The sequence below is a fragment of the Diorhabda carinulata genome, chromosome X (genome assembly GCF_026250575.1).
Source record: "Diorhabda carinulata isolate Delta chromosome X, icDioCari1.1, whole genome shotgun sequence".
Classification (NCBI taxonomy): domain Eukaryota; kingdom Metazoa; phylum Arthropoda; class Insecta; order Coleoptera; family Chrysomelidae; genus Diorhabda; species Diorhabda carinulata.
In genome coordinates, this window is record NC_079472.1 from 17,944,308 (window position 1) to 17,962,680 (window position 18,373).

General features: G+C 37.4%; 1 protein-coding gene across 1 annotated transcript in view; it reads left to right on the plus strand.

Annotated features, from left to right (window-relative positions):
• Positions 1–18,373, plus strand: part of LOC130900700 (uncharacterized) — a 254,210-nt gene that overhangs the window by 227,674 nt on the left and 8,163 nt on the right. The window contains 15 exon segments of the mRNA XM_057811483.1: positions 57–1,001; positions 1,059–2,066; positions 2,124–2,435; positions 2,493–3,125; positions 3,188–4,129; positions 5,762–6,073; positions 6,131–6,754; positions 6,816–7,766; positions 9,210–9,518; positions 9,575–9,907; positions 9,961–10,257; positions 11,126–11,812; positions 11,918–12,241; positions 12,421–13,767; positions 15,573–15,968. Of these exon segments, the coding sequence (XP_057667466.1) occupies positions 57–1,001; positions 1,059–2,066; positions 2,124–2,435; positions 2,493–3,125; positions 3,188–4,129; positions 5,762–6,073; positions 6,131–6,754; positions 6,816–7,766; positions 9,210–9,518; positions 9,575–9,907; positions 9,961–10,257; positions 11,126–11,812; positions 11,918–12,241; positions 12,421–13,767; positions 15,573–15,968 (9,420 nt within the window).

Genomic DNA, 18,373 nt, shown 5'->3' on the forward strand with positions numbered 1-18,373 from the left:
TAAGAAAATATTTTTCCGGATTTCCAACTGTTGCCATAATATTTATTTACTTTTAGCTATTGAAACGCCACCATCAAATCCTTGCGAACCATCACCGTGTGGTCCTAATAGTCAATGTAGAGAAGTTAACGAACAAGCGGTATGTTCTTGTTTGCCAAATTACATAGGTACTCCTCCGGGTTGTAGACCAGAATGTACAGTAAGCTCTGAATGTAACCTAGACAAAGCGTGTATAAACCAGAAGTGCGTGGATCCTTGCCCGGGTAGCTGCGGTCTAAACGCAAACTGTCAAGTAAACAGACACAGTCCGATATGCAGTTGTCAGTCAGGATTTACTGGAGATCCATTTAATAGATGTTATAATTTACCACCGCCACCGCAAGAAAATATTTTACCGTCAAATCCTTGCGTGCCGTCACCTTGTGGACCGAATAGTCAATGTAGAGAAATCGGAGGCGTCCCTTCGTGTTCTTGTTTACCAGAATTTATAGGAAGTCCACCATCTTGCAGACCCGAGTGCACTATTAATTCAGAATGCTCTTCGAATCTTGCCTGCATCAATCAAAAATGTACGGATCCATGTCCGGGATCTTGTGGTTTCCAAGCTGTATGTAACGTCCTAAATCACGTACCTACTTGTACTTGTATCGAAGGATATACGGGTGATCCATTTACTAATTGTCAACCTAAGCCGCCAGAACAGAATATCAAAAAAGATCCTTGTAATCCGTCACCATGCGGTCCAAATGCTGAATGTTTCAATGGAATTTGCTCTTGTATTGACGAGTATCAAGGAGATCCTTATACGGGATGTCGACCGGAATGTTTATTGAATAATGAATGTCCTAAGAATAGAGCTTGCGTTAGGAATAAATGCATAGATCCATGTCCTGGTACTTGTGGACAAAACGCTGAATGTAGTACTATCAATCACATACCCAGTTGTACTTGTTTACAAGGAATCGAAGGAAATGCTTTCGTACTTTGTACTGCTATCACAGGTACGAAAAACATATCCATTTAATGTTACCAACAACTCATAATTAAATTTATTTCAGTTAAAACGCCGAAGAATCCTTGCAATCCTTCACCTTGCGGTCCTAACAGTCAATGTAGAGAAATTAACGAACAGGCTGTTTGTTCTTGTGTACCTGGTTTCTTAGGTACACCACCATCTTGTAGACCCGAATGTATTACCAGTTCGGAATGCTCGTTAAATATGGCGTGCGTCAATCAAAAATGTATCGATCCATGCCCTGGTACTTGCGGATTGAATGCCTTGTGTCAAGTTGTTAACCACAATCCTATTTGTACTTGCCCGACGGGTCAAAGCGGTGATCCTTTCACAAGATGTTTACCAATAAGTAAATATATTCTTTTTTTAATTGTATATAAAAAACCAATTGAATTGTGACCTCTTTTAGGACAAGAACCCGAAATAATTACGGAACCTTGCCGGCCATCGCCATGTGGCCCTAATTCTCAATGCCGCGAAGTTGGCGGTGCTCCATCTTGTTCATGTTTACCAGAATTCGTCGGCACGCCACCAAACTGTAGACCAGAATGTGTCAGTAATTCAGAATGCGCCAATCACCTAGCTTGCATCAATCAAAAATGCAAAGATCCTTGTATAGGCGTTTGTGGACTAAATGCCGAATGTAAAGTTATAAGTCACACGCCAAATTGTGTCTGCCTGGCAAGCTTTGAGGGTAATCCATTCGTACAATGTTCACCTAAAGTAGAACCAACGAAAATAGAAAAACCTACTCCCTGTATACCATCTCCTTGTGGCGTTAACGCTCAATGTAGGGAACAAAACGGCGCCGGAGCGTGCGTATGTTTACCAGATCATACGGGTAACCCATATGAAGTATGCAGACCAGAATGTACACTAAATTCAGATTGCCCTTCGAATAAGGCTTGTATAAATAACAAATGTAAGGATCCTTGTCCTGGAAGTTGTGGTTTGAATGCAGAATGTCAAGTAATCAATCACCTACCAGCTTGTATCTGTATTTCCGGATTTACGGGAGATGCTTCGAAATATTGTAGAGTTGTCGAAACGAGTAAGATATCTCATCAACTTTCGAAATTATACGAGAAATTATTCAAAATTCTTTTAGGTATCGAAGATAAACCAAATCCATGTCAACCAAGTCCGTGCGGTTTGAACAGTCAATGTCGCGAAGTTAATGGACAAGCCGTTTGTTCTTGTTTACCGGAATATACGGGTAGTCCGCCAAATTGTAAACCAGAATGTACCGTAACGTCAGAATGTCCGAAAAATAGAGCTTGTTTGAATCTAAAATGTATCGATCCTTGCCCAGAAGCTTGCGGTCTCAATACCGTGTGTAACGTTTTCTCGCACAGTCCAATCTGTAGTTGTCAAAATGGTTATACGGGCGATCCTTTCACCAGATGCTATCAGATACCACGTAAGAATTTACCGATCAAACATCATCCTTCAATTATTGATTATAATTTTCTTGTAGCTCCTCCTCCGGATATAATACCAATCGAAAACCCATGCGTACCATCTCCTTGTGGGCCTAATAGTCAATGTCGCGACGTAGGAGGCACGGCGTCTTGTTCCTGTCTGGAAAATTATATAGGATTACCACCTAATTGCATACCAGAATGTACCATAAATTCTGATTGCTCTAAAAATTTAGCGTGTATCCAATTGAAATGCAGAGATCCGTGTTTAGGAGCTTGCGGATCCGGTGCTATATGTAACGTAGTTAATCATGTACCGATATGTCTATGTCCTGAAGGATATACAGGAGATCCATTCAGTTACTGCCAACTAAAACCGCCAGTAGTAGAACCAGTCGAGAAAGATTCTTGCAATCCATCTCCTTGCGGACCTAACGCGCGATGCGATGATGGTATATGTACTTGTTTACCGGAATATCATGGAGATCCTTATAGGGAATGTAGACCGGAATGTGTTTTGAATACGGATTGCGCCAGGACTTTAGCTTGTATTAATAACAAATGTAAAGATCCTTGTATAGGAACATGCGGACAGAATGCTCAATGTTACGTATATAATCACATACCGAGTTGTACGTGCAATGAAGGGTATCGCGGAGATGCTTTTATCTCTTGTCAACGAATACCAGGTAAATATATAAGATAAAAGCATTCACAATTAGTATGAATAACATGATGAATAAATTTTTAGATGAATTACCAAAGCAGTTATGCAACCCTACACCTTGTGGTCCAAATAGTCAATGTAGGGAGATAAACGGACAAGCTGTATGCTCTTGCGTACCAGGATACATAGGTTCACCTCCAACGTGCCGACCCGAATGTATCTCTAGCTCGGAATGCGCTCTAAATCAAGCTTGCGTCAACCAGAAATGTATCGATCCTTGTCCCGGTACCTGCGGTCTTAACACAAACTGCCAAGTAGTCAACCATAATCCGATTTGCGTTTGCTTACCGAGATTTAGTGGAGATCCATTCACTAGGTGTTTACCTATAAAAGAAGAACCAGTAGAAAAGCCGGAACCTTGCCAACCGTCACCTTGCGGTCCCAATTCGCAATGTAGAGAAATAAACGGCGCACCGTCTTGTTCTTGTTTACCCGAATTTATTGGTACGCCTCCGAACTGCAAACCGGAATGTATCAGCAATTCGGAATGTGCGAATAATTTGGCGTGTATAAATCAGAAATGCAAAAACCCTTGCCCGGGAATATGCGGCGAAAACGCCGAATGTAAAGTTATAAGTCACACTCCGAATTGTGTATGTTTGCAAAATTACGTCGGTAATCCGTTTGTTCGTTGTGACACACCGCCCCCTAAAATGGAAGAAATTCACCCCTGCTTCCCTTCGCCGTGCGGCGCTAACGCCGTTTGCAAAGAACTAAACGGCGCCGGATCGTGTACCTGTTTGCCTGAATATATAGGCAATCCTTACGAAGTATGCAGACCGGAATGTTCGATAAACTCGGATTGTCCTTACAACAAAGCTTGTATAAGAAACAAATGTATAGATCCTTGTCCTGGTACTTGCGGTCAAAACTCGCAATGTCAAGTTGTAAATCATCTACCTTCATGTAACTGTTTGTCCGGTTATACCGGAGATCCGTACGTCTTCTGTAACGTAATTCGCGAAGGTAAGTTTTCTATCGTTTTAATAACAATTCCCAATTTGAATAACAAAATTTTGCGTTGCTATCAACTAACTGTAATAATTATCACATCTTGTTTTTATTAAAAACCGTAATGTTTCATAATTCACGAAGACACACGCGAGTATTGAAGATCGGGCATAAATAGAAAACTAAATAACTTTAACGACTAAACTAATGATCCCGAAATAAATCTTCTTCTTCTTCCGTGTATTAGGCGTAGTCGCCAGTTTTATCATCGACATTCTTGCCTCCTATCCTCCTGCTTCAAGGTTGTCGCTTTTTATAAGTCGGCCGTTACTCCTTCGGCCAATGGGAAATTATTGCCCGCTATCTTGACCAGTCTGTTGTTGTACATACGACTTACGTGCTCATTCCATTCTTTCTTTCTTGATAGAGCCCATTTTCGTTGACGTCATCTATTTTGCACAATCTTCTGATGTTCTCACTTCTTTCCCTGTCCAGCAGGGGTTTTCCGGCTATCCTGCGTAGCACTTTCATCTCTGCTGTTTCCATCATTCTTTTGGTTTTCGCCGTTTCTGGCCGTGTCTCTGCGGTGTATTTATTTCGCCATATGGTTTCGTTCAAACAAGCTGCTATTCTTAAGGCTTTAGTTGTTTGTTCTCTTAGTTCGTTCTCCACGTCTCCAACTCCTGAAATCTCGATTCCTAGGAATTTGAATTTCACTACTTGATGAATCATCTGGTTGTCTACGACTAGCTTTTGGATGTGGTCATACACTTTATTTTGGACGCAGATATTATCATATTGAAAGATTTAGCTGTGCAGTTAAACACATATAAAAGCCTTTAGATCATCCTCATTTTTTGCGACTAAAACAGCATCATTAGCGTAACATAATATTGTAAATGTAGAGAAAAAAATCTCTATTCGCTAGATCTATGTCCATGATTCACCCCATCTCTTTAGAGATCTGCACGCTGATCTTCTGGTGGTTCTGGTCGCAAGGTTGTCTAATGTCAGAACTACGTTTCCTGTCCCAAAGGTATCCATCTCTGGTGTTCAGAGAAGTTGTTTTGTCCTTTTTTTATCCATTCTAGTTTCAACTGCTTTTATAAACGCACCTTGTTTGATGTGTACATGAATGTTTTGCGCCATATTAAGTCGCGCGAATTTCCGGAGATTCTGGCGGCATTGTTGACATGTATGCGTGCATTCTCGTAGATATTTCTATTGTTTATGTTTCTAAATCTTCCATATTATTCAACATGATTTCGAAGGTTTATCTAATGTAATAGAGTATAAATCTGTATTCCGAATGCTTCTAATTTTTTGCTCATATCTTTTGTAGCATCTTAGTATTCTTATTTTTATTTCAACATAGAGATGGAAGTAAGCATCTGCTTGAAGGTACATCTTGCCTTTGCGATCCAGCACTTATTTCCTGGTTGTTATTTCAATCCTCGTTTATATTGGCACCATGGTGTCTGACACTTTCTATTGGAACTCAATTGATCTGTGATCTTACTTTTATTTATAATCATAAGTTTTGTATTTTTGATGATGTCGTTCATCCATCAGGCTTTATAAATCGTCTCTCACATTTTATAGGGAAATTTCTTTTGATAAACAATAAAATTCTTGGAATATTTTTAGTTGAACCTATTGAAACAAATCCGTGCACTCCATCACCATGCGGACCAAACAGTCAATGCAGAGAAGTTAATAAACAAGCAGTATGTTCTTGTCTACCGAATTATATAGGTAGTCCACCAGGTTGTAGACCAGAATGTACAGTAAGCTCCGAATGTCCACAAAACAGAGCGTGTGTCAATCAAAAATGCCTAGATCCATGTCCGGGAACATGCGGTTTGAATACCAAATGTAACGTAGTGAATCACAGTCCTATCTGTAGTTGTATCAACGGCAATACGGGCGATCCTTTCACTAGATGTTATCCTTTACCACGTAAGATATCTCGAACTTATATTTAAACAATGGTTATTAATTTTCGATGTATTTTAGCTATAGAACCCGTAGAAACTCGTCAGCCTTGCGAGCCATCTCCATGCGGTCCGCATTCTATTTGTCAAGAAATAAACGGATCGCCATCTTGTTCGTGCGTTTCGGGTTATATAGGAAGCCCGCCAAATTGTAGACCAGAATGTACTATCAATTCTGAATGTTCCAGTAATCTAGCATGTATTAACGAAAAGTGTAGAGATCCGTGTCCGGGTTCTTGTGGTATAAACGCAAACTGCGCAGTCATAAACCACGTACCAATTTGTACATGCTTCGAAGGATTTATCGGTGATCCTTTCATAAGATGTAATCAAAAGATAGTTTTACCAGAAGAAAAGCCGAATCCTTGCAATCCTTCTCCGTGTGGACCTAACGCTGATTGTAATAATGGTATCTGTACTTGCATACCCGAATACCGCGGAGATCCTTATCAAGGATGTAGACCAGAATGTGTATTAAATAATGATTGTTCCAAAGATAAGGCTTGTATAAGAAATAAATGTGCTGATCCTTGTCCGGGTACTTGTGGTCAAAATGCCAAATGTACCGTTGTTAATCACATACCATCATGTTACTGCGAAGAAGATCGAACAGGAAACGCTTTCTTATCCTGCTCGCTTATTCCAGGTACTTTATATTCTAACAATAATCATTCGAATAGATTATAACTTCTATTTCTAATTTTTAGCTCCAATACCAAAGAATCCTTGTAATCCTACACCTTGTGGTCCAAATAGTCAATGTAGAGAAATTAACGGACAAGCTGTATGCTCTTGCGTGCCAGGATTCGTAGGCTCGCCACCAACGTGCCGACCCGAATGTATCACTAGCTCGGAATGCGCACTAAATCAAGCTTGCGTCAACCAGAAATGTATCGATCCTTGTCCCGGTACCTGCGGTCTTAACACAAACTGCCAAGTAGTCAACCATAATCCGATTTGCGTTTGCTTACCGAGATTTAGTGGAGATCCATTCACTAGGTGTTTACCTATAAAAGAAGAACCAGTAGAAAAGCCGGAACCTTGCCAACCGTCACCTTGCGGTCCCAATTCGCAATGTAGAGAAATAAACGGCGCACCGTCTTGTTCTTGTTTACCTAATTACATCGGCTCGGCACCAAACTGTAGACCTGAATGTGTTATAAATACAGATTGTCCCACTAATTTGGCTTGCGTCAATCAAAAATGTACAGATCCATGTCCGGGTGTTTGCGGAACGAACGCAGGATGTAGAGTCAACTTGCATACGCCGAATTGTATGTGCCTGCCAGGTTTTTCAGGAAATCCATTCGTACAATGCGACATCTTCAAACCGCCATCATTCGAGCAAATTAATCCTTGCGTCCCATCACCGTGTGGTTCTAACGCTATATGCAAAGAAAGAAACAACGCTGGATCTTGTGTATGCGCACAAGGTTATATAGGGAACCCGTACGAAGGCTGTAGACCGGAATGTTCAGTAAATTCGGATTGTCCTTCGAATAAAGCCTGCATCAACAATAAATGCAGGGACCCTTGTCCAGGAACGTGCGGTCAAAATGCCGATTGCCGGGTTATTAACCATTTACCATCTTGTAGTTGTATTTCAGGTTATACTGGAGATCCGTTTAGATATTGTAGCGTCATTCGGATTGTTGAACGTAAGATATAGATACAATTTTCCATTTGAAGAATGGTAGATCGTTGAGATTCGAATAAAGGATTTTGTCCCATTAATTTTCTATTTTATAATTCCTCAGCTGAATAATTATATACAATTCATATTGATTTGGTAAACAATTAATATCCATTTGAAAAATATGTGGATACCGTGTATTTTTCAACGATCTACTATTCCTCTAATCCACGAAACTTACGAGGTGTGTTCAAAAAATACGATGAATAATTCTATTGAAAACAAAGTAGAAGTTTGAATTATTATCTCTCTCAAAGTAGTACATTTTGCTAGCGATGCGTATGTTCCATAATTCGAAGCAATTACTCTAAAGCTTCATTATAGTCCGGTCAAATTAAATAAAAAAATAAGAGTGAAGCTACATAAATTCCGATCGAGATGAAATTCAGTGAAATTGTATAAAATACCATTGAAAATCAAATTTGAGTGTTCCCCCATCATTTCCGTGTATGTAAAAAATTTTATTCAAGGTCAAAAGTCAAAAAAATAAGTTTTTCGCGATTATCACGAAAATATTTCAGATAAAAATTGTAGATGATAAAATTATCTACAAAAAACGTATAGATAATTTTTTTCTTACAAGCCACCTTTTCTGAGATATAACGATTCAAAAAGTTGTAATAGTTAACAACATCGTCGAACTTTAGCAACATCTTCCTCGATTGAGAATTTCTTACAAATACTCGCAACAAGTCTCGGTTCATTTCAATGTTACTGCTGAAAATATATTGGTGAAACCATTAAATACAACTTTTACAACTTTTTGATTCATTATATCTCAGAAACGGTGGCTCGTAGTAAAAAAAGTATCGATACGTTTTTTGTAGATAATTTTATGATCTATAATTTTTGTCTAAAGTATTTTTATCATAAAACTCACCATTTTGCTGAAAATTGTGAAAAACTCATTTTTTTCACCTTTAATCTTGAATAAAATTTTTTCGACGTGGAAACACAAAAGGATCTTTAGTGACTTAAAACTCGTAAATCAGAAGCAAACTGATGTACTATACGTGGGTTTTATAGAGAAGAACCTAATTATACCATTTGAAAGATCTTTTTCTGTGCACATTGTTATAAAAACGCCTTAATAAGCTCTCGATGTTGAAACGAATACTTTTTGCACATTTCTGTCAGCTTTCGAGATCAAATGAAGCCTCAAGCTTTTCTCGTGAATTATTGCGTGTCTAATTTCGTATCGTAACTATATTTTAACATTTCGTGACTCTATTTTTTCACTAAAAAATAATACTAAGCTAGAGTAGCATTTCAATTAAGAGCTGTTTTTCTTATAACACGAAGGTACAAGTTATACTACTTGATTTTGTATTCATTATATTTTTGGATCATACCTTTGTTGCTCTATTCGTATATATTGTTATTGCTATAAAAATATACTTATTTGTAGCGGAACCACCTCAAAGTCCTTGTCTACCATCCCCGTGTGGACCGAATAGTCAATGTCAAGATCGAAACGGTTCGCCTATATGTTCATGTTTACCAAACTACATCGGAAGTCCACCGGATTGTAGACCTGAATGTACTATCAGTTCTGAATGTTCTCTAGATAAAGCTTGTATAAATCAAAAATGCGTAGATCCTTGTCCCGGAACTTGCGGTATCAACGCTCAATGTAAAGTTGTGAACCACAATCCCATATGTACATGCAACAACGATAATACCGGTGATCCTTTCACAAGATGTTACCCGAATCCAGGTAATTTATATTCGATAATCTAGTTATTATTGGATAATGACTGTATTTCTTTGTAGCGCCTCCAGCGGAAATACCTAAACCTGTCAATCCATGTATCCCATCACCTTGCGGTTTAAACAGTCAATGTAGAGATTTAGGCGGTCAGGCATTGTGTTCTTGTTTACCAGATTATTTCGGAACACCACCAAATTGTAAACCCGAATGTATAGTCAATTCTGAATGTTCAAGCGACAGAGCTTGTATAAATCAAAAATGTAAAGATCCGTGTCCGGGTTCTTGCGGCATAAGCGCTGTTTGTGAGGTTAGAAACCACAATGCTATTTGTATTTGTCCTCCGGGGTATACAGGAGACGCCTTCACCTCATGTTCCCCTATACCACCACCAATACGTAAGTTTTATTCAATCGCCTATAGTAAAAGTACTAAATTAACTATATTCCAGCTGAACGAAAAGACCCTTGCTACCCTAACCCATGCGGACCTAACGCACAATGTACTGATGGTATTTGCAAATGTTATAGTGAATACCAAGGTGATCCCTATGTCGAATGTAGACCGGAATGTTTAATAAATCAAGATTGTCCACGTGAAAAATCTTGTATAAATAGAAAATGTAAAGATCCTTGTCCGGGAACGTGTGGACAAAACGCCGAATGTACAGTATTCAATCATTACCCTTCGTGTACATGTCTCCCAGGGTATTCGGGAGATGCTTTCGTTATTTGTAATAAAATAGAGAGTAAGTACTACTATTTACAGCATAACAACATTCAAATACTTGGTATAAAACTTTACGTCATATAACACTCTGTAAAACAGTATTATACATTTATGCACAGGGCATATTCCAAATACTCTTATACGACTCTAGTTTTTCACGAATTTATAAACAATAAAATGAATTTATTTATATGTTTATTCATAATTAGCTCACAATTCAATTACTTGACGCTTTATTACTCCCAAAATCCTAAAATACATTATGAAACACCTTATAAGATACTCGAAATGTTTTCTTTCATCAATTTGATTATGATCTATGGAATTTTATTGCTCCATAAGTCAGAAAACATATCACAAAACACGTCATGAAGCATTAAAAATGCTTCTATTCATCTATTGATCAATAATCCGGTGTGAATGTGCTTTATGGAGCTTTGAAGCTCCTTACGTCTGAAAATAAAACATCAAAAAGTGTTTTGGACTGAACTATATTATAAGGTGATAATGCCACTGTTTGAAACCTTTTAATGTAGTTTATATTGTTTTACTAGTCATAAAACACTTCATAAAACACTCAGAATGAATTTGATCATTTGTATATTACCAATTGAGTTTTAATTTCGGTATTTGGTATATTTCTCAAGTATAACTCTCAATACATGTCATAAGACACTTCAATTGAAACTATTTATATGATAATTCCAATAACTATACCAAAAGACATGACACTTAATGTAAAATGTAGAATTTTAGTGTTTTATAGTTATACAATATGCTATAAAATACTTAAAATCTATAATTTTGGATGTAATTGTTAATATATTGTTATTATATCGTCGTAAATATCGTCGGCATATTTATTAAAACTATAAATATTTCAATAGAACCGCCACCGACGAACCCTTGCTACCCTTCACCTTGCGGACCCAACAGTCAATGTAGGAACCTTAACGATCAAGCGATCTGCTCATGCGTCCCAGGTTATTTAGGTACACCGCCGTCTTGTCGACCAGAATGCGTTAGTAGCTCAGAATGCTCCCTAAATCGAGCTTGTATAAATCAGAAATGCGTAGATCCTTGCCCGGGTACTTGCGGTATCGACGCCTTATGTCAAGTCGTTAACCATAACGCTATTTGTACGTGTCCCGAAAAATATAGCGGCGATCCGTTTATTAGATGTCAAATTAAAATAGGTATGTCGATTTATAACAAAATTGAAATAAAACACAATATATTAATCCCTACTTTGATCATAGAACAACCCGCCGAGGTCGAAAACCCATGTCAACGAAACCCTTGTGGCTTATACGCTCAATGTGAACCTACTCCAACAGGTACAGCTAAATGTACATGTCTAGCCAATTATATAGGCTCTCCACCGAACTGTCGCCCAGAATGTCAAAGTAACAGCGATTGCGCTAAAGATTTAGCGTGTATCAACCTCAAATGTAAAGATCCTTGCGCCGGATCCTGCGGATTAAACGCTAAATGTCTCGTAGTGAACCACATCCCCAATTGCTTGTGTATAGATAAATATGTAGGAGATCCTTTCACTATGTGTCATCCACAACGTAAGACTTTTATTTGTTTTTTTGTAACTAACTTTAAATTAAGAATTTTTAACAACAAAATTGCACGTCGATATCGATTTAATTTCTGACACGTTTTATTTGCAGCTGTTACACCCGCACCGATACCAGAAAATCCATGCTCGCCTTCACCGTGCGGACCGAACGCTCAATGCCGCATCCAATCGAACTACGCGGTATGCGAATGCTTACCGGAATACCGCGGTAATCCGTACGAGCTTTGCAAACCGGAATGTTTATCCAACGCTGATTGTACCATGAATAGAGCGTGCATAAAAAATAAATGCGTGGATCCTTGTCCTGGTACGTGTGGTGTTGGAGCCGAATGCTCGACAACAAACCATTTCCCAGTATGTTCCTGTCCTGAAGGGTATACAGGAGATGCTTTCACTTTATGCAGACTTCTTCCAGGTAAGACAGCTACACATTTTTATCGCTTCAAAATTTCGACTGCTCTTCTATGAACTTCTGCCTCTGAAATAATTCCAGTCACATTTTAGAAACTTCTGCCTAGTTGCATAGTTCAGACAGATGGCGTGAGACGGTGTTTGCGTCACAATATTATATAATTCTTTTGTTTTTATTTATAGAACCGGCACCTAGGAATCCATGTAATCCATCCCCTTGCGGTATCAACACTGCCTGTCGCGTATCCGGCCAAAACGCCGTATGCGAATGCCTTCCTGGCTTCTTCGGAACACCAACAGCAGGAGGTTGTAAACCGGAATGTACAATCAGTGCTGATTGTGACAGAAATAAGGCATGTTTGAATCAAAAATGCGTAGATCCATGTAGGGGTACTTGCGGATTCGCCGCCATTTGCAACGTCATCAACCACAGTCCTGTTTGTAGTTGCCCGACCCCATTGATAGGCGATCCGTTTACGTTATGCACAGAACCGCCTAAAGATAAAGTCGAAGATCCGTGCAACCCATCGCCTTGCAACCTAAACGGAGAATGCAGGGTTGTAAATGGAGCAGCTCTTTGTATATATCCCGAATGTATAATCAACCAGGATTGTCCGAGAGATAGGGCGTGTTATTCACAAAAATGCAGAGATCCTTGCCAAGGAGCTTGTGGACTCAACGCATTATGCCAAGTCGTTAATCACAGAGCTATTTGCTCGTGTCCACCCGGACATATAGGTTCGCCGGAAGTACAATGTCTGATTGAAGAGGAACCTCAACCTAAAGTAGAATGTACTAGAGATTCAGATTGTACTAACGACAAGGCTTGCTTAAACAACAGATGTATGAGTCCTTGTACTACCAGTCTTTGCGGTCAAAACGCCGAATGCAGAGTTCAACTACATAGAGCTATTTGTACCTGCAGAGACGGTTTTACTGGTAACGCCCAACAAGCTTGCTTCGAAATAGGATGTAGAGCCGATTCAGAATGTCCGCCGACATTAGCTTGCGTAAACAAAGAATGCGTCGATCCTTGTTCATTTACTTCTTGCGGACTAAACGCAATTTGTAAAGGCGATTATAATCACAAAGCTCGATGCTATTGTCCCAACAACTTCAGAGGAGATCCCTTTGTGAGATGCGAAAGACCGGAATGTACAACTGACGACGAATGTCCTTACAACTTGGCATGTAGAAGCGAAAGATGTTACGATCCTTGCAACTGCGGAAAAGGAGCTGTTTGTAGAACAACTAATCACAGACCTCAATGTTCTTGCCCACCCGGTTACGTCGGAAATCCCCTAGTCGGTTGCGATGTAGAGCCCGAAGTACAACCTGAATGTAGACAAGATGCTGATTGTCCAAAGACATTGGCTTGCTTCAATGGAGTATGTAAGAACCCTTGCTTCGAAACGAATCCTTGCGGAAAGAACACTCAATGTTTGGTAATCGATAGTTTACCATTGAGGACAATGTCTTGTATGTGTCTACCTGGATTTGTCGGTGACGCTGATACAGAATGTAAACGAGGTTAGTATATTGATCGGCATATTAAATGTTTGTCGTGTATGGTATGAATTATTTATTGTGGTGCAGTAGCCGCTAAAAACAGCTAAGGAAGCAAGCAGTTACGTATGCTTCGGGGGGAAATTTTTAACCATATATTTTTTATGCCTTTATTAATCTATAAAGTTGATAACTTGAGCTAAATGGAGGGGCGCGTACTCTTCACTTAGGCATAATTTTCTGCTAGTATCTCTCATTAAGTATGGGACGACTTGAACATCTATTTCACGTATTTTTCTAAAAGGGAAACGCCGTAATTGCTGCTCATTTTTTAGCTTGGCATCATACACACGTGATGAAAATATCAAAAGTGTCAATAATATTCAATTGGACGAGCCTGAGGGAGGTTATCTTGTTTTGATACATAAGTATTTTCATTTAGACAATTTTTGAATTGCTCTGGACATTAAGCCAAACATTGTATCGTCTCCAACGTGTTGGCGTCGTGAAAAATCAACTAATTCAGTTAGGTTGTTGTTAATATACCTTTTAGCATTTAAATCTTCATCCCTCGATCCACATAAGGTCTGGATATCTCTTTTTTCGAAACCACACAACAAGTTCAGAGTTTATTAGCAAATTTTGCTTTTCATTTAGCCAAGTATGTGGTATTTTCCATCTGCCTTAGTTGACGTATCCTTGCTAGTTGTATTAGGGTATAATTTTCGCAGTTTTCGGTATCTTTGACCGTTTATTACTGATTCTCGCGATACTGTAATATGGTATTGACGCGCTAATTTTTTTACGGAAACCCCGACTCTTTTATTTGCTCTTATTACCACTTTTGGAAGGTTCAGACATGGTATTCCCTCTCCATTCGGCTTCTACATGAAATATGTTCTAAGTATTACCAGTAATTCTCTTCTCTTCGTTTTCAAATCCACAATTTTCCACGAAAGTAAAAAGAATTTGCTTAAAATTTAGTCAATTTTTATCATTTATAGGTTTTTGATGTGAAAATTTTTTAAATAAATTATTCATTTAAACTGCAAAGTTTCGTTCAGTTTTTAATACTTGTAGTGACATCTTTGAAAAGCTAACAAGATTGATATGAAAAATATATAATGAAAGAAACGATCTTTCGCAATTTAACCATCGAAATACTACTTGACTTACCGGTGTAAAAAATATCCCTAAACTTTCTTTAAACGATGTTATTATTGTTTTATTGAAAAATAATTTAGAAATTATAATTTACTACTTAAGAATAATCGAATTGAAGCTAATCCCAAGGATTAGAGTAGGAAATCGACAAATAAATTTAGTTTAATTCTTGGAAGTGGCTGTACAACAGAAGTGACTACTACCCCACAATATAATGAGTTCGAGGCATGTCATAATCCTTTATTTTTTTTTTATTTTTAGCAGCACCGCGCAAATACAACCAAATTTAATGTGACTAATACGTTTACAGCATTTCAGATATTCCTAATACCTCCCATCTTTCTCCCAAAAAAACAGCAACACAAATTCCATTAAAAAATGTCAATTTTGAATTATATACACTTTGAATCGTGAATTATAGGATCGGTAGATTCTTTAGAAATATTAATACCAATATATTTATATTCTGAGAAGCAGGCTGATCAATATTGCCTCAATCGAAATAGAAATTATATATTATAATACGTATAAAATACTGTTTGCATTTTGAAGATGTTTATTGCAATGAACAATCTATGGTCTACCATTCTTGTAATTCGCAAACATTTTAACAGCTATTCTTATAATAAATTATAATATTTCAACATTTTTTTCAATTTTATTAGAGCCAAAACCGGAGCCTGGTTGTAGAAGCAGCAGCGAATGTCCAGCAACTGACGCATGCATCAATCGGCAATGCGTAAACCCTTGCGCGGTCAGTAATCCTTGCGCACCTAACGCCCAATGTACGCCTATAGATCACAAAGCTGTCTGCAAATGTCCTAACGATCTTATTGGAAATCCATTCGTGAAATGTTATACGCAGCCGCAGACTAAACCCGAATGTCAAACCGATTCGGAATGTTCCAACGACAAATCTTGTATCAATCAAAAATGTCAAAATCCTTGCGAACTGGCTAACCCTTGTAGCGCTCAGGCCGAATGCAGAACTAGTTTCCATAGGCCGACGTGTTCGTGTCCACTTGGCTGGTTAGGCAATCCACAAATAGCATGCTACAAACGTAAGTATAACCATTTCAAATATGGAGGGCTCAGAATACAAATGAACCAAGTCCGCTTTAGCCACAGAAGTTTAAAGTTATAGCTTCAAACAAAATTAATCGTTAATAGTTTTAAAAGTATATATTCTATTTAAGAAGTCCAAAGAATAATTTGTACATAGGTTTTATTGAACAAATTTAATGTTTTTTCCAAATTCAAAATAATGAACGTCTGAATAATTTTAGAAAGATAAGGAACTATGTTGTTATTTTCAGTGGGTTTGGGTTCTTTATTGAGAAATGATGAAATCCGAAGTTGACAAAATGTTCAGTTTATTGAACAGAGTTTCAAAAAGTACCTTTTGAATCGTTTTACAATACTTGTTTTGATTAACAAAACTCTTGCTAAACAATCGTCGGATTGTTGGTCAATACTTAACAATTCTTGAGATTACGAATTGGAGCACGTTTGTCTGTCACCATTTTTCCTTTTCACATGAACATATCAAAAAATGCTTATCGCCTGCCAACTTAACTAAATTAAAAATTAACATGAACATGGTTACCAACTTTGACTCCAACTCTTCGAAGATCAAATTAGAAATATTTGAAGAAAATATCAAAGCTTAGTTGAACGTAGAAATTAATTGACATAAAAACTCATCATCGGTCATTTCCTTCAGTTGCGTCGTTGTCCTGGTTTTGACGAGTTTTCTGATTCACTGGATGCCTTCTGAAGTAGCCATGATAAATAGGGGATATGTAAGAAACTAGGGACAACATGTCATCCTTCGTTTTACGTCATTTGTCTTCTGGTTGAGTTTTTCGAGATGTACAAGGTTCGAAACGCCGAAATTTCACTAAACATTCATTTATTTTTATTTGGAAGGGTTCTCTTTTCTCAAACTCCAACCACCCTATCTCAAGCCAATTGATTTTCTTACCTTCGCTTCGTTCTTTTTCTTCCTTGTGATTGAATCTTCGAAGAGTTTTATGTTTAAAAATTCTTCTCGTATTTTTACAACTTACTTGACACATTGATGATACCAAGTGTCTTGCTTGCTCTCTCTAATATACCAATTTCAATAAATGGACTGGAATCATAAATTTCAATTCTTTCTATATCCTATAGATGGTCTTAAATAAGTTTCGCCATTTTGCCAGTGAATAAGACAACATGTTAACAGATAACATGTTTCAATACTGATACAGATAATTTCGCGGAGAGTACGATTTTCGAGACGCGGCTTAATTAGGCCAAAATAAATCGAAAATGAAGAATGAATTTTTTTGATATCTCGCTTCGTTTTCGAGATATCGATACTTAAAGTTATAATCAAACGTTAGTTCAAAATTAGCTTTATTGAACAGATGGCATTCAATACTTCGTTTCAAATGAATATTTTATCACTTCAAATTCAATATGAATCTTGCAATTCAATAAACAAAAGATTTTTTTATTTAATTTTTATATAATTTACCCTGATACTCAAAGTGACAATAGACCTCAATATGCTTCGATTGAAGTAAATCGGATATATCTGACACAAGTAAACGCCAATACACCCAAATATATAAGAAATGATTTGATTCGACTTCAACTGGCGTCAATATACTTCGAAAATTATCAATGAACACATAGTAACAATCAACCTCAATAGGCTTCGATTGATGTGATGAATATAACTTTACATACGATAAATACATGAATAATTTGATGTTTTTCATAAAGCATTGTCGGTTGTTTTTCATTATTTATGAAATAAAAAAAATATTTATTGATAGTTTGAAGATTTAATTAGTAATTTAATGTAGAAATATCCTCTATCGAGCAAAAAGTACGTTCTGAATACTTTCAAAGTTATTTATTTTCGGGGCTAGGGGACAAAGCCCCCCATAAGAAAAAAAATAATAATAAAATAAAACTAAAATAATCTTCAGGCGAAGAAAAATTTTTTTAGACAATTTTGACTGTAAAAAATTCACGATTTTTGAACTTTTTGCACTCAACCACAAAAAGGTTAGGTTAAGTTGGGTTATGTTAGGTTGATATATACAAATATTAAATAAAAACAAATTTTTCCAACTTCAAGTATCGATACTCGAAAACGAAGCGAGCTATCGAAAAATTTTATTCTCCATTTTCAACTTATTTTGGGTAAATTTACGAAATGGCATATCCAAACGCAACGGAAACCGTGCGATATTTCCTAAGTCATGAAATTAGAATTTGAGAACTCTTTTGACCAGAGGTCTCATCCCAGACATTGTAGACATAAAGATCTCTCTTTCAGTCGAATATAGAAGTTGTGTGTTTGGGGAAAAGCAATGCCTTTTGAAGATGAAAAATGAAAACATATTTTTTCTCCTGAGGCTTCCACAGCAACTTTTCTGTTTTGCTCACCTTAAGTGTAATACTTTTTTTG